This window comes from Balaenoptera borealis (assembly GCF_965194805.1).
Source record: "Balaenoptera borealis genome assembly, chromosome: 13".
NCBI classification, from domain to species: domain Eukaryota; kingdom Metazoa; phylum Chordata; class Mammalia; order Artiodactyla; family Balaenopteridae; genus Balaenoptera; species Balaenoptera borealis.
Window position 1 is genome coordinate 81,116,227 of NC_138870.1, and position 27,918 is coordinate 81,144,144.

Below are 27,918 nucleotides of genomic sequence, written 5' to 3' on the forward strand. Positions count from 1 at the left end.
CTCCGCACTGAAACTTTTCTTCTGACATAGTGGCTAAAACAAGATCTATACATGCATAAAGTGGGAGGAGAATCTTCATAAATTAATATACAGCTTTAGGAATATTTTACCTTTATTTTCTTTTTAGGACCATATTAGTCCTTGTCTTTCATTTTTCTCCTGACATTGGAAAGATCTAATTAAAACATAACTTAGTAGGAACATTGTACCAACTTAAAACCTTGATTTACTAAAATCTCAACCTTTAGATCCTTTGTCCAGTGGTAGTTATTTATTGAGAAATGTATTCAGCTTAGTAAGCGAAAAGGGCACTTAAAACCACACAAATAAAGAAAAACAGGAGTACTTCCCATGTTTGGATCTTGTTCTAGTTAATTTTTAGGCTTTTTCATTAGTGAACCAAATTCTCTAACACCCTGCCCCTGTACTGGCTTGAATTCATAACAACTTGGGTGGTATTTCAGGAAGTGAGGTTACAGTGACGCTCATAGCAGCTAAGTGCAGAAGTTAAATGTAAGCTGTCTAATACTTGTTTGAACTGAGCCCCACAGTTCTTGAACAGATTGCTTGAATTCCGTGTAAATGATTCGTTGGGAATGTTCCCACGTAATTTCAAAATTGTTATGTAGCAGGGTAAAGCCTTAATTTGTATATGCTTTAGCACAATAAGATTGCCTCTGGGATGCTGTTTAGTTTGTATTTTGTTTAACATTTTTCTCCTAAGAAACCTGACTTCTGTACTAAATCATTTATTATACATTAAAAAGTTGCTCTTTCACATTAGAGCTATAAATGTTATCTTGTGGGATAAACAGTATAGTTTTTAGCTATATGAGCCATGTTTATTATGGTGCTAATGTTCAATAGCTACCTTTGAATAATTTCGCCATTTCCTGTGATGATGTGCAAGTGGCAGAGCTCACCAATTCACGCCTGGACATGTTACAGGGTTTGGGCCCTCCAGCTAGCTCTTTTGGGGTTTTGAGTCCATACCTTTCTGATGTGCTTTGGTGGGAGGTATAAAGTATCTTGATTTCTAAACCCAAGAACTTTCGAATTGAGTCAAGAATTTGTAGCTTTGTAAAACCTCTTTAGCAGTAGTGATCTCAAACCAATTATAAGCTTGAAGCTCCCTTCCCAAGTTGGGAGCACTGGCATCACTGCATGCCCCGGAATGGGAAGGGATATGATCTTGTAAATAGGAAAGCTGTTACTTAAAAATTGTATTGTTCACCTACTAGCCATGTATCTCTTGAAACCATTTTGTCATGTTTACAATGATGTACCTTATTGGTAACAAATTATTAGCTTGATGTTTAACAATAGTGCCTTTAGTAAATTATTTTACAACCAAAACACGTTGTTTTTTTGTTAGATCAACTTAGCAGAATGTATAAATCCACAATGAGATGTACTGTAAGAAATGTAAGTTTCTGTTCATTGACTAGGTTTTAGTTTTGTTATTTTAATAGCCGTCATTTTTTTAGATCAGTTTTAGGTTCGTAGCAAAACTGAGCATAAACTAGAGAGTTCCCATGTACCCCCCTTCCTTGACTTCAGACACACAGAGCCCCCCCCGTTGGTTTTAGTTTTAAGGATTTAAAAAGTAAAGGGCTAAGTCACTTACTTACTACTTTCTCATATATATTTACATTGAAGTAAGTACTGAAACAAGCAACTATACCATTGTAAACAACATAGCTTTCAGAGTTGTTTTTAACTGTTCCACTAAAATTAGGTACTAAAACGTGTAGCAGTTTAAGTATAAAGTAATCCTTGACATTAAGAAACGCTAGACTCAGGTATCTTGACCACAGTAAATTTTTAATGAGGTATAATAATGTTAACAGTTGAGGTAACAACTTGCATAGGTATTTAATAGATGAATGATTTTAAACCTTAGCCATTTAATACTCGAGCTGTAGTTTTGGCATGAATGATTGATTTGTCTGTTCAGTGATAAATTCTCATTGCACTTCATGATCAGCTGCCTCAAATGATTTCAACCTGCAAGCAAAACCCACTTGAGAAAAAAGATAAATGATCTTCCAGTGGTTAACACTTAGCTAAGATCTTACCATAGCTCATCTATAGAGGTTAGTGGATTCTCATATTTCTGAATAAAATTAAATTAGCAGCTGTAGGACTTTAAGCTTGTTAGGGAAGAGCAAAGAGTATTACATACTATATTTTTAATAAAATGCAAGTGTAATTTTTAATTTTAAAAAAGTCAGGGCCCAGTGTTTGAATATCTAAGAGGCTCTTAGTATTCACATAATCCTAGCAAGAGTAACTTAATCCAGGCTTTAGTTATTTAGAAAAATGAGATACTGAATATTTTGCCCAGATGCCAATATCTTCTGTGTCCTATGCAATTTTTTCTCCTCAAGACTTATTTTTATCCCTTTAAACTAAAAATTTCAAGATACAATATAGTACAAAGCTTTAAGAGATCTAATGTTAAATATATAAAATGAACTCATATCCAAGTTGAACTGTACTTGTATTACATCATAATATACTGTTTGTTTGCTACATTCAGTTTTTTAATGACTGCTTTATTAGAATCTGGACAAACCTATTTGCTGCCAGACAAATCATTATTATAAGTCTCGGCCATCATTGTTTTCATGTCCATAGTACTGAAGTCATTTAATCATGCTATTTATAAAGCTGTCATCTTCATATGTATACAGTTTGACTATGCCAAATAAAGAACAATTATTAAAACTTAATAAATTTTTGAAAAAAGGAAGTTCCAATAACCAAAATAATGTCTGTTCTGAGCCCTGTAACACACATAGCCTCAGGAATATTAATGAGTGTGATCGATGAGTATTTAGGTGATACCTTGATATTTCACTTTGTAGTAGTTTAACTCCCTTTAGGAGGCAAAGGTGACTTCAGTATATAAATCTGAAAGAAATGCCCTTTTTTTTTTGGTAAGACTATTAGTGAAGAAAGTCTAATATTCTGTCTGATAAGAATTTGTATAGAAAATAGCTATAAAAGATAAATAAGAAATGTATAAAATGATGCCACCTGAACTTCTTCAGTAGAAGATTGCACAAATTCATGATCTGAGCCAATTAAGACATAAAAATATAAAAGAGGTAACACCAGTCTGAGGTAAACACTAAAAGTTTAAAACTCCCAAGTACTTGAAAAAAGTTTAGTTACCTGCTGACATTGATACACATATACTTATGCTAACTTCGTCTGTAAAAAAGAGATTTGTTGTAGTTAGATACAAAATGTGTAAACATAGTGTGCACTGATTAGTAAGTAAAAATAAAAACAATGAAGCTTAAAATTAAGTCAGCCCTTTTAAAAAAAGTATATATACAAATCACAAGAAGAAAGCCCCACTGTCTTTGGATCAGCTAAGGATTTCATTACAAGAGGCATCGGCTTCTTCATTGGGATGCTGGCTACCAGACAGGAGTTCTGCAGGCAAGAGTTTAGAATGTCCATTCTCAGTAACTCGCTGGGTATAAAACAAGATATAAGCTTGGGCCTTGCATACTTCATCCATAGTGCACATGCTTAGCTTGGAATCATTGCAGTGTACCCAGAACCCTAGAGTGAAGCACAGAAATACATCTTAATATTTACAAAGGAACTTTAGAAGTTTCTAGTATAAATGAAAACATGGATTTAAAGACAGTTTCAGTGAGAGTTAAGCTGTTTTCAAAGGGAAAATAATTGTCTAGCCAATTTATTTCTTTTAATTAGAAATACAGCTTGGGCAGTATGTATTACTGGAATTATCTACCTTTATCCTAGAAGTAATTTGAAGTTACAGAATCTGACCGATTAGTTCACTTGACACTAGCTTTAATTCCTGGTATAATCTTACCAGTTAATGCTTTGCTGGTAATTATACTGTAGAGCAAATAGTGTACAACTCACGTTAGTGTTAAATTAATTGCCTTCATGGGTTATTTGGGCCTTTTGTCCATACCTCTTTTTTCTAAGGTTCATGGAGGCAGTAAGTAAAAGTGAATTTTATATGTTTGTTAGAACTTGAACTCAAAGTTTGTTCCAAATATCTGTGATCCCCCAGTTCGTTAGATGCTCTGTTCTTTAATGAAAGTAACTGAATTAAACCAGTAAACAGAGGACCTACTCTTGGAAGTGTGACTTTAGCACTCTCTGACTTTTAATTATTGAGACCATCCTTACTATTTTATCCCTTCAGCCCTTATAAGTCAAAACTACTGCAATCCTGCATAAAATATCCCATTTTCTGCACAAATCCCCCTGTGTTTTATGAACGATACTGCAGAAGCATTCTTCTTGAAAGAAAACAAGAGGTCAAGTGGCTTTGCTTAAGATTACTTAGTGGTCAGTTTAGAAACCCCGAAAGCCTGAACTCCGGCTTCCAAAAGTCTAACCCAAGATAAAATACTTTTTCTCGTCTCTACCTCCTTCGGAATTATAACAGTAGGCAGTGTAGTGTCCTGAGCCAAATCCTTTCCCGTGGTGCATTACTACAGCAGATAAATCATAGATAAAACATTCTGGTCTGAGGGATTTCAGGGATTCCCTGCAGCAATAGGGCTCCATGTTTAAGATTTCTTCAAAGCCAACATGAACACCAATCTTCTCTCGGTTATTACGTCCTGACCACCTACGAACAAATCAGGGTAAAATTATCAACAAAATCAAGGGAAAATAACCACATACTAGGTCCAAACTCATAATAATAGAAGGCCTCAGCGTAGAGTACAATCATATATATAATAAATAGTGTAAATAGAAAATCCTTTCAATGCTAAAGTTGGCTATAAATAGAGGAATATAGGCTTATTTACCAAACAGGTACAGTCAGGTTGTAAAATAAATTATTTGGCTTCTGTAGTTAGATGACAGTATAGGAAGAAAATTAACTTTCAGAAAAACATGGCACTATGGCATTTTCCCCCTTTGAAGAGAAATTCAAGACACCAAAGGGTTTTTAATTCTTTACTGTCTTGTCCATACTTTGAGGAGGATGTCCCAGAACCTAGAGTTTGTTCCTGGGAGACATAACCTGGACCTTTCTTGGCCAGGGGTGGAGAAAAAACAAAACAGGGCACCTCTAATTCCTCAGAACACTTCAGAGCTCTTCATACTAAAAAAATAAAAACTGTGACCCTTACCTGTGTGTAAATCAGTATAACACCTGTTAGTGACAAAACTCAAAAAATGTCCCTGTACTGTCAGTTTCTCAATCTGTTGGTCATGCTTCCCAGTACGGGATCTATGCATGTAAAGCAATGTTTTCATCTTATGCATAGTATGAATTGGTGCTACAGGGGGAAAATAATGTAATATATGTTAGTTCTTTCAAGAGATTATAATCCAACTTGGGGTGGTATGGTGCAGAGACAAAAGAGAGACAGATGAAAATATAGTATTAAAGTATTGGGGCTTCCCTGGTGGCGCTGGGGTTAAGAATCTGCCTGCCAATGCAGGGGACACGGGTTTGAGCCCTGGTCAGGGCAGATCCCACCTGCCGCGGAGCAACTAAGCCCGTGCACCACAACTACTGAGCCTACGCTCTAGAGCCCGCGAACCACAACTACTGAGCCCACGTGCCACAACTACTGAAGCCCGCGCACCTAGAGCCCGTGCTCCGCAACAAGAGAAGCCACCACAATGAGAAGCCCGTGCACCGCAATGAAGAGTAGTCCCCTCTCGCCACAACTAGAGAAAGCCTGTGCGCAGCAACAAAGACCCAATGCAGCCAAAAATAAATAAAATAAATTGTTTAAAAAAGTATTAAAACATGAGGTTAAGACAGTAGGAGGTAGAGAAGGGAGAGGGGCATATAGACAGGTTTTATGAAGGAAAAAAATGTGAAAATGCTTATTAGTATGATGTAAAATGTGGTATGGAACTAAAGGTGAGACTTGCAAATTATGTCATCTGCTGGACTAGAAGTCATATCCCAATCTTTCCCTATTAAATGTATAAAAAAATCCTGTATCCAGTGTACCTTTTTTTTTTTTTAATTAATTAATTTATTTTTGGCTGCATTGGGTCTTTTTTGCTGTGCGCGGGCTTTCTCTAGTTGTGGTGAGCAGGGGCTACTCTTCGTTGTGGTGCGGAGGCTTCTCATTGCGGTGGCTTCTCTTGTTGCCGAGCACAGGCTCTAGGCACGCAGGCTTCAGTAGTTGTGGCACCTGGGCTCAGTAGTTGTGGCTCTCAGGCTGTAGAGCACAGGCTCAGTAGTTGTGGCTCACGGGCTTAGTTGCTCCGCGGCATGTGGGAATCTTCCCAGACCAGGGCTCGAACCCGTGTCCCCTGCATTGGCAGGCAGATTCTTAACCACTGCGCCACCAGGGAAGTCCCCCAGTGTACCTTTAATCTTAGTAAAGATGGAAGACCAAGCATGGAAAATAATGGGACTTGCTTAACCTAAGTTCCTGTCATTCTCACTTTATCTCCCTTTTATTTTACCATAAAATTCAAACCTTAAATTATTTAATTATGCTAAATAAATACTTAAAAGTTATCTAATTAGAAAATATTCATTTCTGCCATTTGCAGCAACATGGATGGACCTAGAGATCATCATACTAAGTGAAGTCAGAGAAAGACAAATATTATATGACATCACTTACATGTGGAATCTAAAATGATACAAATGAACTTATTTACAAAACAGAAACAGACTCACAGACTTTGAAAACAAATTTATTGTTACCAAAGGGGAAAGATACGGGGGGAGGGAGAAATTAGGAGGTTGGGATTAACCTATACACACCACTATATATAAAATAGATAATCAACAAGGACCTACTATATAGCACAGGGAACTCTACTCAATACTCTGTAATAACCTATGTGGGAAAAGAATCTGAAAAACAATAGATATATGTATATGTATAACTGAATCACTTTGCTGTACACCTAAAACTAGCACAACATTGTAAATCAACTGTACTCCAATATAAAATAAAAATTAAACAAACAAAAAATATTCATTTCTATCAATAGGTGGGTACCCAATGGTTTTTTCTGCTGATAAAATACAGTAAAATGATAAACAAGATAACACTATACCCAAAATTCATAATGGTTTACTTCTGAGAGGGAGAGGGGGGAATAGGACTAGGAGGCACACACATTGGAGCTTCTAAGGTATTAGAAATGTTGTTTCTTATGCTTCTTAAAAGCTCTCGGGCTCCCCTCCCCAATCCCATTCTCCCTTTTATCTTATATACCCTATGTATTGAATACACTGGCAAATACAATAGTACTTTTTGAATAGATGAAGAGAAAGGAAAGAGATAAATGTGGTGGTAAAGGTGGCATAAAAATGGTCTCTGAATCAGAAATATGGCATGAAGTGTCAAAAATGTTTTGGGCAGAAGATGGAAGGGGGTCAAATAGGTTTAAATTAAGGTGAGCTTTATATGGCAGATTAAAGAGGCAATTATGAAGAACAGGAGGTCCTTCAACAATTTATAGTAGCCAATTAAGTACCAATTTAAGTACCAGAAATTTAAGTCCTTTCAATTCTGTCTTTATGGAATCTTATATGTTCTCACCTCTCCATGCTCCCTGGCCCTTGCTACCTAGCCCTGAACAATATTCACCTCCTAACAATCTTCCTGTTTTCATTCCACTTGATTTTACACACCATGGCAGGTCTCACCAGACTTTTCACTAAACCTTTTGTTATATACCCTTTCCTTCCTTCATACCTTTGTTCAGGTTGCTCTCAGGCTAAAGTGCTCCTCCTCCTGTATACACCCCATTCATTCACTTAATATTTTGGGGCATCTACTATGTACTCAGTTCTAGGCTTTGGAATATAGGAATGAAAAAGACAAGATCCCTGTCATTACTGAGTTTCTGTTCGTGGGGAGAGAAATAAGTAAACTATTGCAGATAGTGGTTTTGGCCATGAAGCAAAAATAGGGTAGGTAACGTGACACTGAAGGTTGGGTGGTGCTACTGTTAAATAGGATGGTCAGGGAAGTCCTCTCTAAAGAGATGAAATATGAACTGAGATTTAAATTATACAAAGTCCTCTATGCCATTAGAGAGGCTTTGGGAATGTTTAGATTTTGCCTAACTCCCTCCTCCAAGGCGGTGATAAATCATTTTGTATATAGTTTGTGATACTTGATATTTCTACTTCACCATTATTTCTGTGCATGCCTGATTATAATCTTATTGAGAAAAGAATCCTACCTTATATTCCCCAAAGAATATGAAACAACATCTGGCATTAAAAAGCACTCACATAGTATCTGCTAACCGTACTTTTAACAGCTTAAATAAATAACTTTAGTCAGTTATTTCCATTAACAGTGATTATCTCTGGGAAGTGGGACTGAGAGGAAGAGGTACTTTTAGTTTGGGCTTTTACATTACCTTCTGTAATGTTTGAATTTTTTTTTTTTAACATGTATTCCTTTAATTTAAAAAAGAAAGAAACCGGCAACAACTCATATGTACAAGAAACATGATCTCAATAGTTTTCAAATTATAGCACATAAAGTAACTTCTCATTTCTTAAGAGAACAATAAACTCTCAAGTTAACATGGTTATTGGGCTTCCCTGGTGGCGCAGTGGTTAAGAATCCGCCTGCCAGTGCAGGGGATACGGGTTCAAGCCCTGGTCCGGGAAGATCCCACATGACGTGGAGCAACTAAGCCCGTGTGCCACAACTACTGAGCCTGCACTCTAGAGCCCACGAGCCACAACTACTGAGCCTGTGTGCTGCAACTACTGAAGCCCGCGTGCCTAGAGCCCGTGCTCCGCAGCAAGAGAAGCCACCACAGCGAGAAGCCCACCCACCGCAACGAGGAGTAGCTCCCGCTCACCACAACTAGAGAAATCCCATGCACAGCAACAAAGACCCAACGCATCCAAAAATAAATAAATAAAATAAAATAAAATAAAATAAAACATGGTTATTACAAGGTATGATACCATATGCTTTGATTTACCAACAGATTTGCCAACTAATTTATCTAAATATATTTCTGAAGACTAAAGTTTTTTGCTTTTTTTTTAACTGCTTGGAACTGAACTGCTATACCATTGTTCAAATATTTTCCAAGCATGAAGCAATTGGGTTAAATACTCTCAAGTTATAGATGTAAATTTAAAAAATTTTATACCTAAAATATGCTGAATACTCTCAAATCAAATACTCTCAAGTCATAGATTTAGATTAAAAAAATTTTATACCTAAAATATGCTGAGTACTTTCAAATCAAATCCTCTCAAGTTATAGATTTAAATTTTAAAAATTTTATACCTAAAATGTGCTGAATATTAAACACTATAAGCAGAGACTTACAAGGAGAATGATACTAGCAGACCGAAATGTGAGGGGTCTGCTGATCAGCAATGCATTCTGCAAGGGCAGATAATCAAGGATAGTTATTGAACATGGTGTCTCTGATTAGGGCTAGAGACAATGACAGAATTTTTTTCCCTTAAAAAAAAAAACACAGAAGTAGATAAGTCATCTAGCCAAGTATTAAAATTTATTCTACTACTAACCTGAATCGTTTGAGATGTAGTCTGAGAACCTGAGGTAGGTGGCAAATCATAAGCTGTTTCTGGGCTTCTGTGAGTACAACTGGTTTTGAGGAAAACCTTCTACGCTTTGCTGTGATATTAAAGACAGAATGAGATGCAAATTTAAGGATATAAGGAAAAGCTGAGTAAACTCAAAATAATTCAGACATGTATTATCAATTAAACATCTACTGCGTTACAGGCATTTTACTGTGCTAGAGATAAAGGCATGGCCTTGCCCTCAAGACACTTAGAATCATGTAAACACACAAAACTTATGAGCTAGTCAAGGTATACAGACATGTAAACAAATAAACACAGTTGACTCTTGAACAACAAAGGCTTGGACTACATGGGTCCACTTACATGCAGATTATTATTTTTTTCAATAAATGTACAGTCGGCCCTCTGCAGGTTTCGCATGCACAGATTCAACCATGGATCGAAATTTACATCCGCAGTTGGTTGAATCCGCTGATGCGAAATCTGCAGATACAGATGACCCACTATGGAACTTGAGCATCGGTAGATTTTGGTATAAAAGTGGGTGCACCTGGAACCAATCCCCCATATATACTGTACATGATTTAATATAATCCTGAAAATAAGGCAACAGAATGATACTGTGCTATAATATTTTTAAATAGATTTGGCTATGCCAACTAAGAGGAAAAGTTAAAACTCTCCCTAAACATACTTTAATATACTCTTACCAAAGTCTAATTAAAAAGTTTCATGGTCAGTTCATTTCTTGAGGCTAATCAGGATCCCCAGGGCATGGGACCTTCCTTCCAAGAACACCCATCCCTGCTTCCTGGGGATCCACCCCAGCACTGCCCAAGAAAGCAAGCCTTTACTAGCTCAGCATCTGAGGTCTCCCTCAGTATCTTGCTATTTTAGTACCAAATCTTAAACAAGTGGAACTGAGGATTCTTTTTGTTTACCCCCCTGCTTCTCTAGAGGTCCACCTATGGACCTTGTCCTGGCTGGGCCATTGGCTACCAAAATTTGCTCTTGATGTCCAGGAGCTATTCTTCAACTTGTACAACAACTGTGACTCCAGCCGTAGCAGCAGCTGCTTCTCATGTAGGAAGTAGAATCAGCCCACCATGAGGCTGTCCTCTAACCCATCTCCTCTTGCTACCAGAAGCCTTTCCTCCAGGTCTATGCCCCTGAGATCCAGGTATCGGGCTGCTGCTGAATGTCGAGGACCTACCTTTGGATTGTCATCCAGAAATATATGGTCCAAGTGTAGCTAGAGAAACGATGTTAACTCCTTGAATTATAATTTTAAACATTTGCCATTATGTATTAAATTAAAGCAGCTCTTTTAGGCCCTTATTTGGTGGACCCAGGAGACACACACAAACATGTTATAAAGCCATATTCTGCATTTATTCATATCTTTCTACTCCCAGATTTGGTGATGAAAGCATCTAGGACCATTCACATTTATGTCCAAGAAAAAAAATACTTCACTGTACAAATTTGATAAAGGTTTATTTTCTTTTAACCTTATAAATCTTAGGCTCCTATAAATTAACAGATTTTATATTAGGCAGCACACAGAAAACAATGTTAGTATAAGTTGTTCTAGAATACTATCAACTGATGTGCCATTTTTTTAATGCTGGAACAGCCAATGTTTCTTTTATATTACCTTAGAAGTTTAGTATCTAAAGCCCTAGAATCATTTTTTCAGACATGGAGCTTAAGGAGAATATCTGCAAATATAAAGTATAAACACTAAAATGCCATGTACACTTCGACAGAGATAAAGAAACTGGATAAAGACACAGAAGATCCGATGTGGTTTTATATACCGTTTGCCTGGAGGATGATGCTTCTTTAATTGAAATGGCTATTTCATCCCCCAGTGCTGGGTTCCTAGGCTTGCCTCTATCAGAGAGCTTATCATAATAGATCTTAATTGTCTGTTTCCTCCATTAGGTATGTGAGCATCTTGAAAGTGTCTTACCTCTATCCACAGCAACTAGAACAATGACTAATATAGAAGAGACGGGCAGTAGATGATTTTTGAATAAATTTTTGTTTTTATGAAGCAAAAGTCCATAGCAGTAGTCCAGCTATATGTCTTATTTCCTATTATATAAGCATGTATACACACACACACACACACACATACAGATATTATCTATATATCAATGTTTTGATATGTAGCAAAGACTCATAAAGCAAACATTTCATTCAGTACTAAATAACATGGTTACCTTTTACTATTCCCCTTTGCTACTTTATTCTGCCCTCACATATTAATTTAAATTTTATTTTATGAATCCTTTCTATAATTTACTATATGATCAAAAAAATTTTAATGTCATCAATAAGGCAAAACAAACATATAGTTCACAAATGCCAATTAAAAAGTAGAACTATCCAGCCAAGTTTCTTTTGATAAACTAACAGTTTATTTCTATACCTGCTGCTAAAGGAATTTATTCCAGCTTCCTTCATTTGTGTTTCTCTTTGCTAACCTTAGAAAAGCAAAGAGAATATACAGCTTCTACTTACAATTACACTGGTCACATACGTAGATTTTTCCTTCTAAAGCTTCGGTTTCTGTGAATTTGGCCAACATTTCAGTAACCAGACATGGCTGGGAAGCAATATCTTTTCCACTGCATTGGTATCTTTCTGGAAATTCCAGTGACAAGTCCCAGAAAGGTTCTATGGTGTTTGATTTGTTGTCACATGCAAGACATGTAACCTGCAAATAAAAATATTAGTTTCTCAGATTACAATCCTTCTGTCAAAATATTTATTCCTTTCACTAGAAGTCACTGCCAGTAAATTAGCTCTTCTTCTGAAAATGTACTACCAGAATTCTGAATAATCTGTTTTATATTATTTTCAGGGAATAATTTTTTTCTTCCATAAACCCATTATGCATTGATGGGCTTTAACTACTAAGCATTAGAAAAGCTCCAAGGGCATTAGTCAAGTCTGAATTTAGTAGAAAACCAAACCGTGGACTCAGTTATATACCCATTGTGTGTATATATATGTGTGTGTGTATGTGTGTCTATACATATATAATATATATGATATATATTTATATGCATTTAATTTAATGTGTTTAGATTATTAGACTTGAGGTTCTTTGCCCTTTTTCCTTCCTCATCTTTCACTGATTGATTTTCTCTCCCCAAATCCCTATAACCTTTTAACCATGATACAAGTAAAATACTATTAGTATATTTTTATATACAGATTTTAAAATATAGTATATTTTTATATATGGTATATTTAGTATATATTTTGAAGCCCTACCAACTGATAATTTCAAAAGATAGTACATATAACATAAATATACATATAATATAAATATTATACATATAATATAAATACTCCCACTTAAAGCAAACATCACTACATTAAAATCCTCATCAAAATATAGGAACCACACAGAATATGAGGCCTTTCTAACAACTTATGTAGGAAATACAGTAACTGGAAAAGGAAAGAATAATAATTTCAGTAAAGCATTCAGCAGGATTTAATGCCAACAAACACTGCCCGTAACTGAAGACAGACTCTATAGATCTAAAAATCCACACATGATACGAAATATCACTAAACTCTTTCATAAAAGCTATATTCCTGGAACAAACAAAAAAATAAAGAGGCCAATTTTAATGTAGATTTTAGATTTAACACATTGACACAAAGAAAATAATACTCCTGGTGTTTAGTTTGGGGACTCACTAGGACCGTGGTCTGACCTTTTGAGAACAGTTTCATGAATTTGGGGGCGGGGTGGGGCGGGGCATTCCAACCTCTCAATCTCCTGAGATGACCAGTTTCTTAAGTGTTTATTACACATTGAAAGGAAGAAAGCAAAATGCTGGCATAACAATTTTTATTAATTTCAAAATTCATCCATAAAGGAAAAAACAAGTACATAACCACTCTCGCACTATTCAAAATATAAAATGGTAAATTTCTGGAAAGAAATTTGCAGCCAAGTATCAAAAGTCTTAAATTTTGACAAAGTAATTCTACTTCTAGGACTCTGTCCTAAGGAAATCATTAGAAAAACAGTATTAATTGATCGTGACATTATAATGATGGAAAAACTGGAAACAGTTTACAAGTCAACAATATGGAAATGGTTAAATAAATTATTGTATATACATATGATGGACACTGAAATGTTGTGAAAAGAATGATCAAATATTTTGATGACTATGAAAAATCCTTACATTATTAAATGAAAAAGTGAAAAAAAGCAGGTAAATTCAACATGACCATACAATTAGGGGGGAAAATATGTATAAATATTCAGAAGAAAAATAAAACCTAGATGGAAATATACCAAAATATTAATAGTTTTATGTGTGCGTTATGTGGAGTTATGGTACTAAGGGATGATTTTTCTTCTGCATAGATTTACTGTACCATATAGATTTTCTATATGGTATATATAATTTTCTTTATAATTGTGTATTTTAACTTTTGCATAAAAAGTTAAAAATGACAGAGAAAGATGGTGGAAAAATAAAATTGCATGCAACACAAGAAGCACAACTCTTATGTGCTAATTGACACAGTGTAGAATCTATACATTTCTGAAATATGAAGGGAAATAAACTTCATAGATATTCCCTAAGAAGAAATACATTTGAAACATTTAAACTACATTCCAGAAAAGTATGCTATAAAAACAACAGGTGGTATCATTACCATGAAAGTTGAACTGAGGAACAGAGGCATGTGTATAGGGGCCTAATTGCCTCAGTTAAAAAACAAACCTTTTTTTTTTTAACATCTTTATTGGAATATAATTGCTTTACAATGGTGTGTTAGTTTCTGCTTTATAACAAAGTGAATCAGCTATACATATACATATATCCCCATATCTCCTCCCTCTTGCAAATAAACTTTTTAATAGATCTTTATTGAGAATAATTACTTCACAATACTATGTTACTTTCTGTTGCACAACAAAGCGAATCAGCCATATGCATACTGACTTACTTCACTCTGTATGACAGACTCTAGGTCCATCCACTTCACTACAAATAACTCAATTTTGAATAAACTTTTTTTAAAGCTCTATGCTCTGGAAAAGTAGAGAGCCGATGTCTAGTAATAGTCTACCAACAAGTCCACTCATTCTAGAGAATCAGTAATTAGATGGAAGATTCTGGTTTTGTGACTTTCACAAGGGAAATTTTTGTGGGTGTAATTAACATAAAGGAAAACCATTTAGGATCTTTCTAGATGAAATCATATTTATTTATCTTAAAATTTCGCTACCTACTTGTTAAAAGTTTTCAAACCCTGCCCCCTTAGGTTCTATAGGAAATCCTCCAGGGCTACTCCTTGGTCCCTGAAATTTCTCAAGTGTACACCAAATCCATTCCCAGTACAAAAGTATCTTCAAATCTGTTCCTTGTGGGATTAAACTCTTCTCAATCCCTCAGAGAACGAATGCAATACTATTAACCTAAGAACTCTGTTTCCTGATTCCCTCTCCCCATCAAAAAGCTTTAATACCATGGATGTAAAACTACTTCCAATGATTCATGAAGGAAGCAACTGTAAGGGTGAGCGACTTCTTCATACATTGTAAAAGTGACCAATTTTGACCTGAGAACAGTGCTAGCGCTAACATACTAGATATACAGAGAATATGCATTTTTTTAGGCTTCACTTTATGAATTCCCCAAGATGAAAATAAGGTTTTAAAAAAATCCATACCTGACTAAGAAGTTGTCCATGAAAGATGTTATTTACAACATTCAGAACCTGCTTGATAAGTTTCCTTTGAGAAGTGGGGATAAGAGCTGGTAACCTGGTGCCAGTTGTCTCTAGTTCATGTTGTATTTTATCCAAAAGCTCACAAAGAAATTCCTGAGCATCTTGTTGGGCATAACCACGAAAAGCAGGAATTAGTCTCCATACTGAGTGTAGCATAGCAAATGGTGAGACCAAGGCCCACTTTCCAGACCACATAACTTGGAACAAAGTATGCAATTCATGACAGAGAGAAATGTATTGTGAACTTGGCTCCCTTGGCTGAATAAGTTCCATCTTTCTACTCTTTGATGCTCCACCGCTTAGTCCTGATGATAAACTTGGATGTCTGGAGCGAACAGAGCATGTTTCTTTTTCTTGGCATTCATTCATTTGATATACTGTATCTGTGATTGGAGGATGCTTATAAGATGATCTTGTTTTATCACTAGCTGTCACAGCTAGCCATTGGTTCAGATCAAGTTTTAAAAAACATTGTCGAAAAATAAGTAAATGACTTAACACTTGAAGAACAGAATTCATATAGCAAGTATTTCCCAAATTTCTCAATCCTGTTACACCAGGAGTTACTATTGGCCTTCGTTTAACAGAGGAGTCACTGGCTTCTTTTAGTCTTACATCTTCTGAGGTAGATACTACTTTATCTTTTGCTGGTGATGCTGAGGTTTGCAGTGGTACTTGAACAGGAGCTATTTCTACTGTGGTGGACTCAGCTAGACCTTGCAAACGTAAACTCTTTCTTGGAGGCATACTTTCCAATTCTGCTTTAACTTGATACTCTAATTCTTGCCGTCTTTTCTTCACTTCTCTTTTTGCTATTTTTTCCTGAAATTGTTCTTGCCTTTTTCTTCCAGTGGGTGACTGTTCAAACCAAGTTCGAAAGATTTTACCCATTAGTATCCTTCTCCTGTGCCAAAGAGCAGTATACATTTGATCTTCATTTTGAAGCAGAGATTGGGTGCCATCATGTAAAAAATAAGAATCATCACTTGTACCCATAGACCGTAAAACCCTTCCACTACGAGTGGTGCAGTGATAATTTTGACTTTTGATTGCACTTAATGTACTTCGTAGTAACTTCAGGTCTCCAATTGCATTATCATTAAGAACATAATCATCACAAAGGTAACAAAAAGCATACATCTCGTTCACCTCCAATGCAACAGGATGACTGCTTTCTTGAAAGTGCTTGAGTGCATGTTCTTCAATATATCTTCCACAGGCCACATGGGAACAGCTAAGGCAAGCCCAAATAGACTCAGTTGTATTGCAGTCCACACAATGCCATTTCTGAGGGTTGAGGATGGAATGGTCTTGAGCAAGCCGCAACTGCCCAATGTGTTTGCACTTATCCATTGTTAGCATTTATTTAGTCTAGCTGAGAAACACATAATCCAAACAAGTCTCTGTTCATAACATTTGAAGCATCTGAAAACTAAGCAGAACAATGTCAATTTTTAATAAAAGAAAAACAAAAAGCCAATATTTTTCTTTTTCACAAGGTATTTTTCCAGGAATTATTTTATTTTTCCAGGAATAATTTTATAAAATTGCTCTCTCTGCTCCCAATATCTGGGCTGCCTGTCATAATACCATAGGCAGTTCTCACTTTTCATTTACTCTAAACTTCACTAATCTTTCATCCACCTTGCTCTGAAAGCACACACACATCACTTTACTTTCTCTGATGCTTCCTTTTAAAAACTTTGCTTTTAATTTTATGCCACCGTCTACTGGTAAAGAATGGGTAGCGATCCCTTTTCACATCCCCTTTTATCCAATAGTCTGAAGGCAGTTTACAAAAATATTCATTTTCTTAAAAATTGGGACTGGCAAGACCCAAATACATCTCATTGGTGTCTATATTCTGAGAGCCCTAAGTGGAGTTACTAAAATATAATCATAGTTAAAAGCATGGGTTTTGAAGTAGAAAAACTTAGGTTTGAATGCTACCTCTGCCACATACTGTTTATATGTCTGATTTGAGCAAATATTCTAACTTCTCTAAACTTCATCTGTAAAACAGGGAAAATCATACCACCTTCACAGAATTGTTAACGGACTGAGATAACAAAATATCTGGCACATAGTAAATGCCCAGTAAACAATAAATATTTATCTGACACATAGCTATAGTGAACAAATCAATATTACATTCTATTTATTTAAATAATACTAAATAATACTACTAAATATTCTAATTAACTACGATTTAAAATTTGGCTTTCCAGTAGTAAACCAATAATGACCTTTAATTCATGGCTCTGTAATGATAGAGTCTGATTTGATAGACTTGACAGTTTGCCTTAAGGAAAGAGAAAAGCATTCTCTCATTCTGTCTTTGTATTTGAATAGACTCTCAGGAATGTGCAAGGATGTATAAGCAAATTAAGAAAAAAGAGGAAAAATATGAAGTGAGTGGCAATATAATAAACTTCTACATTCTGGCAGGCTAAGCATTATCTGAAATTAGAAGCTTATTCCAAAAAACAAACCCACACACCAAAGAAACTTAACATAATAAAACAAATGTGATTCTGACCCAGAAACTTGTTCCTTTATCAGTTAAAGAAACACATCTGCTACCTGAACCTAAAAAGAGTGAAATGAAATCTAGTTAAAAAGTAGGGAATCACAAAACATTTTCTTCATTGATTTAACATAAATTGAACCCAAATTTTAGGTTGCAGGTGGGGACCTAGATACAGAACACTCAGAACATTGTGTGTAGCATGATCAATGCTTTAAATTTTTTAGGACAGCAAGACAATATGAATTTCAATGTTACTTGCAGATGCTGCCTCCAAAGCCCTAAGAAAACTGCAAAGGTAAAGTTGATTTTTGGTTTCTTCCCACCTCTTTTTTGTAAAATCTCCTAGCAATCAGAGATACTCCTGCCCACCACCAATGTCTTAACTTTTAGATACCGGGTTTGCTGAATAAAGATTTAAGACTGCCAGCCCCAGCCCTCACAACTGCACACATTTCACTTCTCTTCCCTCAAAATTTCCTGAGGTCCAAAATCTGGTCAAATATAGTATTTTATTAGAACTAGCATTCAACAATAGCTGCTAATGGCAAAAGTAAGACATCAGTGATTAATATGCTCCATTACCCTAAATCCTTCCAGGTACTGAGGTTAATAATCTTGGAATCATACTTGTCTCCTCTCTTTCTCTCTCCCCACATCAATCCTTTAGGGAGAATGTTTGGCTCTACCTTCAAAATATATCTAGAATCTGATTACTTATTATCTCTACTGCCACCACCCTGGACCAAGCCACAATCAAGTGGATTACTGCAATTAGGCTCCTAAATGGTCTCCCAGCTTTGATCCTTGCTGCCACCGAAAGTTTACTGTCCACACAGCAGCAGCACACTCTGCCTTTAAACCCAGACAATGAGGGCCCAGACCTGACACGTTAGAGGGCCCCTGCCTGGCCCTCATTAGGTGGAGTCAGCAGAGTCAAGGGATGTGGAACAAGCATACATCTCAAACTCCCCTTTTAAACTGCTACTTGGGACCTGGAGAATTCCCTGCCCCAGTCATCCTCAAAACCTGCTTCCAGGGCATACGAGCAATAAGAAGCCACTGAAGAATTCTATAAAGGAGAATGACACAATCAGATATGCAGGTTACAGAGGGATCTGAACGGCAGATCTAGAGGAGGGATGAGTAATTAAAGGAGACTCTACTGCTCCAGATATTACAAGGAAATTAAAGCTGTAGCAGTGCTGAAGCAAAGACAGGAGCAGAGGTAGATTAGTGCTGACCAAACACTGGTTGAAAGAACTGACTCAATATGGAGATTAAGTGAAGAATCTAGGGTTCTCTTCTATCTGCTTTTACTTAGAAAGGATCATATAAAGAACACAGAGATAATTTAGTTAAACATTTGTTTCTGGCAAGTCATAGACAATAATTATTAGTTCAATCTCTCGTAGAGATGAAGTGGGAAATGCTGTTTATTTATACTCAAGGGAAATTATTTCATTCTAAAATTTTAAAGAGGTGGTATGAGTTGACACTTTGCAGAACATTCAGAAAATAAGGCTCAAAAGAAAAAAAACCTAGAAAGAATATATACACACACACACATGTATGTGTATATGTATATATACACATATATATTCATTCATTCATTTTTGGGTTATCTCAGGGTACTAGGACTACAAATTATTTTATTAATCCATATTTTTAAATTCCCCAAAATAAGTTTTAAATAGGAAAGATAGTGCTAGATTATAGACTAGCCTCTTTCCTTCCTTCTCCTCTATATCCTGCAAATACATTCCCTTAGTTACAAGGAATTTTCCTATTTCGTTACAGTTGTTACTAAAAAATCTATTTAGATGATGGCAAGGCCCCTAACCTTCAACAGGAAGTGGCCTATAATCAAATAGCATAATTCCATTTGATGCAAAATTGTGAAAAGGGTGAAATGTTGATCAGATGCCATCTCTCTGAGAGGCAATATAGCAGGGAAGAGGTCTCACAGCAAAACCCCCCTAAGGAATCCAAATGCCTGAGTCTAACACTCGGCTGCATTTATTACATGACATAGACAATTATTTATGTTCCACATACTCAGTTTTCTTATCTGTAAAATAACAGTAGTAATAACATCAATAGGGTTGATGAGGGAATTAGGGAAATTTATATTTGTAAAGCACTTACAACAATTCCTGGCACTTAATAATACGGCCCTTAGTACATCTTACCTGCCAATAATAATAATAATAATAATAATAATAATAACAACAACAACAACAACAACAACAACAACAACAACAACAACAACAACAATAGTATTACTACCACTACTATTAATATTATAAATGCTAGCTTCCCTCTAGTTTTATCACTTTTAGCCAGGGGTTCTTCTCAGGCAAATGCGTACTAAGGCAAACTTAGGTACTAACTGATAATTAAGATGTTAGCTGAGGACTAAGGTCAGACCTCTCCCAGGGGTATTTGCATTTTAAAAGGGGATCTTTCAGATAAAATCTTCTAAAAAATCCAAAGAAGTGAAACCAGAATGGTGGAATGACAGATCATGAGATTAATATTTTAGAGTAGGGGGCCCACTTGCTCAGTCTATTTATGAAAGAAACCAGTAGGGGGTGGACGACCAAGCAAAGGGCAGGGAAGAAAGCAGGAGCTAGAGAGCCAGGCTGCTGCCACCAGAGATCTCCAGTTTGCTCTGCTGCCCGGAGCCACAGCTCAGAGACAGTTACTAGAGTACCCCAAAGGGGCCTCGTCACACAAAGATCTACAAGCTTGGAAGAGAAGAAAGGGGGATGGGAGTATTTCTTGACACTTCCTATTTTCCTCTACTGGGTTCAGAGCACTTCTTTTCATTTGCTAATCCACTGCTGAGAAGCTATGTATTAGCTCTGTTTGGCTCCAGCAGATAGGATAAGTGATTTGGGGCAGTATATTCATTTTATAGAGAGTTAACAAAACATTTTGGCATCCCCTATGTAGATTCTGGTAAAATATTACCTGTATCTATATATAATAGCAATATACAAATAGTCAAGATGTTTTGAATGAAATCTATATATAAAGATTAAAATTACCTATATCATTTTCTCATATTTTTAAAAAGTTTCACACTTTAAATTCCAATTAATAGCTATGAAATGGCTTTTTTTAAACCAGATATGCTACCTATTTTAAAGACAAATGGATTTATAAATATTCTGAAAGCTTCGCTTTGTCATTCTTCACTGCTTAAAGACAATAAAAATTTTAATTTGTTCAAAGAAAACCATTCAAGCCATTCAAACTTTTCATGCCATATAAATGAACAAGCACCTTTATTTTTACAATTTCCTTCAGCAAATCTCTAAAGTTTACAAAATAATTGTATTTGACTTGTTGAAACCTAATTATTTTACAGTTAGCATACCATTAAAGCAATTATAAAATAGAAAGCTAAAATGACTAGAAGAGAAATAAAACGTAAGATCTTATTAGATATGGCATTTATATTCAAAGGTTTATATCACACACAAACATCAAATAAGATTACAGGTAAAATATATAACTTGTTACGGTTCGACAGCACAAAACTGCTTATACTTACCACACAGTGAGGACTCTGTGGAATCTATTTTAATGGCTCTTCAAACCTCTTGTAATGAATCCTTTCTACCAGCAGAGGTTCAATGGTCAGATCTAGATAGCCATCTACCAAGTCTTTATCCTCAGACCTAGCCCTTCTGAACCAGTGCCAGGCACACTTCAACTCAGCTTACCTATACATCTTGCCTTCACAAAATTAGCTTTTCCAATATTCTCTTATTAAAGATACTGTATTATCGTTCAAGTACCCAGGCTAGAAATCTTAAACTTTTTTTTTTTTTTGATTCCTCCCTCCCACCTTTTCCATGCGAACATTCAATTTGTCATATATAGTAGGGTTATCATTCCCCAAGTCTTCATTCCTTTCCATTTCCAGAACTATCATTCTCATTATGGACAAATCACTCTGAAGCACAGCAGTAACCTCCAAACTGGTCTCCCATCATCCGGACTCTCGCTTTCCTTCATAGTACTATCCTGCCAAATTAATCTTCAAGTTTGCTTTGAGCCTTTAACTCTTGTACTTAAAATCCTCTGTTCCTCATAGTCAAGTAAAGCAGTGGATTTCTAACTTCGACTAAGACTCCTTAGAAACTTTACATCAGGTTCCAGTAAATGTGTGTACACATGTAACACACATACCTGGAGCAAAAGTTTCACAAACAATCCTTATAAAAATAATGTATTCTGATATTTCCTATTCTATTTCATTTAAAAAGAAAATGCTGGTCACAAATCACTAAACGGCAGTTTTTCAAATACTGCAATAAAAAAATACTTTACATTTGCCAGTCGTGCTTTCAAAATTCTCCAGATTCCAGCCTATCTTCTTCGCCTCATCTTATTACCCCTCTGTCATGAGCACTCCAGCCAAAAGGAGTAATCTCCAGTTCATTTCCTGAACTCATCTTCCTCATTCCCTCACTTCCACCTTTAAAAAATTTTATCTATCCTCCAAGGCCCAACTCCTTCATAAAGTATTTCTAGTTAAGAAAATCTTCTTCTCTCCTAACTTCCTAAAAGCCTTGAGTTGTGCCAAATGTGAATCCTTGGGTTTATCTGTGTGCACATCCTTACTCTGCCAACTATCTGCTGGGTAGGTTCCCTGTGGTAAGGGAGGGACTACTTCTCAAACATCTTTTATCTCCTTAATAAAAAAAGGTAAGGGCTTTATGAAGATCCTCTAGGTTCTATAGCCATACTGTTTCAGGCTACCAAATTCTTGGCACAGTCAGTCAACTAGTATTAACTGCAGGCTCACTTCAGTTTTCTTTGTGGCTTTTAAATCAGTGGTTAAGAATAGAAAGTCATCGATCACCAGTGACCAAAACTGCCTCCTCCTCTTAACCAAGTGACCGTTTTGCCCAGCTAAGGCAGTTTCCTGATAGTTTGTGATGTCATTATCCTACTTCCTCTGTTATTAACCAAAGCCTACCATGTGTCTTGTCCCATCCTACATGCTTCCAGATGCCCAAAATAGATCTTACACAAAAGCAAACTGAGAAATACTTCCCCAACCCTAACTGGGGTATTTTAAATTTTGGTATGACATGTAGTGACACTTTAAATAAATATTTGTGGTCCAAATATAAGTATTACTAAAAGCTATAAGAATCACTGAAAAATTAGAAGAGTAACTAATTTTTTACTTCAAAAAGGAACATTCCACTATAAATTTTTAGTTATCTTTAACATAATGATCTTTCTCAGTTGACCACTCACTTTCCACCTCAGTTTCTTTAGAAGACACTTAGAAAGGAAGCATAGAAACTACAAGAGGTTAGGTACCAAAGATCAGTTATATGAAAGTAATTTAGATTTTCTAATCAGTGCAATTAGTAGCATAGTTTTCAGATTTTTCTCATTAAAAATGTTTTATGGAAGTCTAGAAGTTACCATGAAAAACAAACACACAAAAATAGCCAAACTAAATTACTATTTTAAAAAGTGACATAAAATGAGGGAAATAGTTAATATACATTTCTAGAAAGAGTACTTTAAAATCTGAATAGTCACTAATATAACATCATCATGCTCTATTAAGAAACTTCCCTCTTTCATAGTTCATACTTAGTCAAATAATCATCATATAAGATTTACATTTCAGATAATGCCTAGTGTGTCTTATAGGCACAGTTTTTACAACTGTCAAAGGATTGTTTAAAACTCTTGTAAGACCACATGATAAATCCAAACTCCTTAACATGGCATGTAAGAGTTTTCAAATTGTGGCACAATATGTACTTTTCTACTCTTATCTATGACCAGCCATTTCCCACACATCTTTTGTTAAAATGTTTTTATATATCAATGACCACATGGTGAATAAGTTTAATTTTTTAAACATTTCATAACTGGGATATGAGCTATTGTTTCATAGGAAATGGGCATGCGCATTTTATATAAATACTTATATAAATTATATTCTTATTGAAGAAAAAAACATGTACCACTGGGCATAAAGTAGAATATTTAAATAAAATTGTCACAGTAACCATCTTTATCTCATTAAAGAAAATTCTCTCGAGACTTCCCAAGAGGGATGGCATATGTTGAATCTTTATTTAACAAAGATAATTTTTGTAACAAAACTTATTTTTCTTTTAACAGTACCAAATAACCTAAACAGATCCTCTAGAAGCTATTAAAAGTAGGAAGATTTGTTATTTTCCATGATAAAAGATAGGAGGAAATGGCAATTTCAATAGGAAGTAGGCCTTAGGAATTACTAACCACCACAATCTTTACATGCATTTGGATAAGAATGAAAATAACTATCCACAGTAATTAGGGCAAACCTTACCCACTCCTTATAAGTAGTTTTCAATTTTCCATTTATTTCACGGAACCACCATAGTACCCTGTTCTCTTAAGAGATGTTTATAAAATGTCAAGGGTCAAGCATAGTACCTGGTACATATAAAGGGATTCAATATTTTTGAATGAATAAATTATTGAATGAATAAACACAATGGGCTCTCAAACTCTCTCTGCTCCGTCTTAGGTATGCTATTATGCCTATTATGTGTTTTGGCACCTCTCCTTGTCAATCATGATGTATTTCCTTTCCTTTATCCTTAGAAAGGCTCTGGTTATTCTTTCTTCCTCTAGAGATCTAGAATCTATAATTACCCAGATCTTGCTTGAAACTCATTAAACAATAAAGGATACTCTTTCCCTGGGCCTTCTTCAGGTCTCTAGCATGCCTCTCCTGAGGCACAGAGATTGTATCTAGTTGACCATCTAAGAAAAAGCTCCTGAAAAGCAAGTTCTGCTGCCAGATTATTTGATTTCCTCACCCACCACAACTTTCAAGTATTTCATTCACAGGCAATTTTGTTCCAGAATATTTATCATTACATCAACCTATTGCAGCTAACTTCATAACAATAGGGGAAACATTCATAAAAAGATTGAGCATTCTACCATGGGTCTAGTAAATTGAGCTCAAATACTTTGTGTAAAATGGCCAGACTATTATTCTAGTACATATATGACTTGGCCTAACAAGTATATTCTTGGACTATAAATTAGTTTTCTATGGCATGTAAAACTCCATTAAAAATGAATTTTTATAATAAAGTTTTTATGATGTCTGAAAGTGCTATGAAAAATCTATTGTACTTCTTATAGTAATCTTTGTCAGAAGCCAGTATTGGTAGAATCCTTTTATATTTTAGTTACTTGTCACCTGTTTGGGCTGTGCCTAATGGCAAAATTGTCCCCATTACTGAATTCAGGAAATGATTGGGCATACATTTCCTATCTTGATTAGACTCCTAAGCCCATGCTCTCAGCCTCTCTCTAATCTCCCTCAACCAGACAACTCCATTAGAATCTGGCAATGTTCCTTCTGGCTAACATTGCCAGGAAGGAGAAAAACTTCAAAGCACGTTTTTTTCTGCTACCAAGATGCCAAAATGTTGCCTTTCCCAGTACTTCTGTACGATCCAAAAACCCAATTGAGCGAACATTTACAGAGGTTTTCCCTCCATGTTAAGCAGTAAGTCAGGTGCTAGGGTTACAAATAAAATACAATCAGACTCTGCCCTCAAACAATCCAACAAGCAGAAAATCCTCTTATGTACCACCAATGCTATAACACTCAGTAAGATTCAAGTGTGTAGAGGAAAAGTTTGGTAGAGGTATATATGATACCTTATTTCTTTCTTTTTGGAGTGCAAGAAAAAAACTATGTGGAAAAGGGGGGTAAAGAGAATTGGGTAGAAACAATATAGTTCAAACATTTAACCCAAATCTTCAACGGATTTCCCATTTTAAATATTCCAAAAAGTTTATCATTGTAAATTACACTAAATGCGGATTCACCAATCACTTAAATTTTTTAATCTTAAAAAAAAAATGTGGGGGCTTCCCTGGTGGCGCAGTGGTTGAGAATCTGCCTGCCAATGCAGGGGACGCGGGTTCGAGCCCTGGTCTGGGAAGATCCCACATGCCGCGGAGCAACTGGACCCGTGAGCCACAATTACTGAGCCTGCGCGTCTGGAGCCTGTGCTCCGCAACAAGAGGGGCCACGATGGTGAGAGGCCCGCGCACCGCGATGAAGAGTGGCCCCCGCTTGCCACAACTAGAGAAAGCCCTCGCACAGAAACGAAGACCCAACACAGCCATACATACATACATACATAAAAAGAATGTAAGCAGACAAGAATAGCATTAAAAAAATAAAAAATAAAAAAAATGTGGGACATTAATATTTTCAACGAAAAATAAGACTTATGCACAATCAAACCAGTCAAAACACTGCAACTTTCTACAATGTATGTATTGAACTCTGTTCAATATCAGAATGTGTCTAAATTTCAATATGAATAGTCTACAATGACAAATACTGGATTGAAAAATCTGCTACTGATTGCAAAATTAATGGCTAGGACACAAAAAGCTAGAGAAATGGCAGTGCCGGGGAGAGAGGCTAAATGAGACAAAATGTATTAAATCTCTTTCAAATGGCCTGAGACGCTAAATTAAGGATAAAAAGATTAGGGTTCCAAGAATACAAAGTGTTCATCTCTTTTAAGACAACTGAGTACTGAATCTCACTGTGATTATGAAATATTCTACAAACATGTGCTTAACTTATGCTTGGCTTTCCGAATTTGATCACAGTGAACAGCCAATTCTTTTTCCTTGTTTATACCTAAAGCTGGTTTTAAAGACAACTCAAAATGGAATTCCAGGCCCAACATTACCACCCCCCTACTTTTACCCCACAGGCAGCTACTTAACAGATAATAAGGAATTCAAGTGCAGGGCCTGAAAGTCGTATTTCTATGCTAATTTCACAACCCCGTTACTCGCAGGATCTGACAATTAAGGCTTAAAAATGGGGAGCAGGGGTTTGAGGATAAAGCGGCTCTCTCAAGACTTGCTTATTTTTTAACTTCCAAAATTAAAACTGCAAGAAATTATCCAGTTACCAGTAGAATTTACAACAGCTCAAACTTGAAGTTGAAACAATTACCATGTTTCACTTTCTTTTTTATTGCGGGGGTGGGAGAGAGGGCGAGTCCTACTATTTCGTAAACTTGAGCAGTCATTTTCTTCTCCCTATGCTGACACATTTCTTTATGCCCCCCAAATAAGTTTAGCCTATTAGCATTCCTTCCCCGAAGGCCAGCGGGAATGGTTTAGAAAGCTGGTATTCAAAAATCCCAAGTGTCTCTAAGTGGCAGCAGGTGCTGGCAGTGCCGCGACCCGATCAATGGAGGGAAGGCAAGACATTCCTTCTAAATGGAGGACTAGAACCGCCCTTCCAAAGCATCCCAGGGGCGCTTCGGGCATCACTTGGCGGCACTCAGAGCCAGGAGGATGATGCGGTTTTATCTCGACAGTGCCAGCTCCACAGAGCGCCCCAGCCCGCATCAGATACGCGATCAGATTCGCGATTACATCTCCTCCACGCTCCGGCACGCGGGTCGGGGCACAACTCCCCCTCTGCATCCCCTCAAGTCCCCCAATCTTGCCCCTTCTCCCAACTCGTCCCCCGCCCCCAGCCGAGCGCAGGGTGGCAACGCGGTGACCCTGGCCACAGGGGACGCCGCTCCTGGCAGCATCTCCGGGGACTCATGAGGTGCCGGCACCGGCCAGGGCATCGCTCGACCCACCTTAACTTCCCAGAGGCGCCAATTCTAAATTCGCCAGACCCGCCGCCGCTGCCGCCGCCTCCTCCTCCACGAGCCCCTAGGCTCGCTCCCCTCAGTCCGTCGGCAGCCCCCTCTCCCTCCCTCAGGACCCCTGCGCCCTGCGCGGCGGGAAAACGCCGCTAAGTGCCTCCCGGCCCTGGGGGCTCCCGTCGGATCTCTGCTCCAGCAGGGAGCCTCGCTCAGCCAACCGCCGCAGTCGCGCGCGCCTCTCACGCACACTCACCAGCCCGAGCCGGAGCGGCCATCTTAGCGCTCGTCTCCCGCGCCCCCCTTCCCCGCTCCCCGGTGCCGCGGCGACAGCAGCAGCAGCAGCAGCGGCGGCGGCGGCGGCCCGGTCGGGCGGCTAC

General features: G+C 36.9%; 1 protein-coding gene across 4 annotated transcripts; it reads right to left on the reverse strand.

The window, feature by feature from the left end:
- Window positions 1–173: 173 nt before the first annotated feature.
- Window positions 174–27,918, reverse strand: USP44 (ubiquitin specific peptidase 44). Of its 4 annotated transcripts, none has more exons than XM_082349521.1 (6): window positions 27,795–27,918; window positions 15,257–16,748; window positions 12,065–12,260; window positions 9,515–9,623; window positions 4,428–4,633; window positions 174–3,579 (listed from the first exon to the last, which is right to left on the reverse strand). In XM_082349521.1, the coding sequence occupies exons 2-6, from the start codon at window positions 16,676–16,678 to the stop codon at window positions 3,380–3,382; spliced, it is 2,133 nt and encodes a 710-aa protein (XP_082205647.1). In that variant the 5' UTR covers window positions 16,679–16,748; window positions 27,795–27,918; the 3' UTR covers window positions 174–3,379. The 4 variants fall into 4 exon arrangements, with proteins under 4 accessions (XP_082205647.1, XP_082205649.1, XP_082205648.1 ...); XM_082349523.1 differs by lacking the exon at window positions 27,795–27,918 and adding an exon at window positions 27,533–27,682; XM_082349522.1 differs by lacking the exon at window positions 27,795–27,918 and adding an exon at window positions 26,890–27,360.

What these genes read in the sequence shown, in the direction of transcription:
- USP44 (XM_082349521.1), bottom strand. Translation starts at nt 16,678, where the DNA reads ATGCTAACAATGGATAAGTGCAAACACATTGGGCAGTTGCGGCTTGCT. An exon ending in ATGGACAACTTCTTAGTCAG is followed by an intron (nt 12,261 to 15,256) that starts GTATGGATTTTT and finishes TTTTATTTGCAG; the next exon opens with GTTACATGTCTTGCATGTGA. An exon ending in CGTATGTGACCAGTGTAATT is followed by an intron (nt 9,624 to 12,064) that starts GTAAGTAGAAGC and finishes TTAATATCACAG; the next exon opens with CAAAGCGTAGAAGGTTTTCC.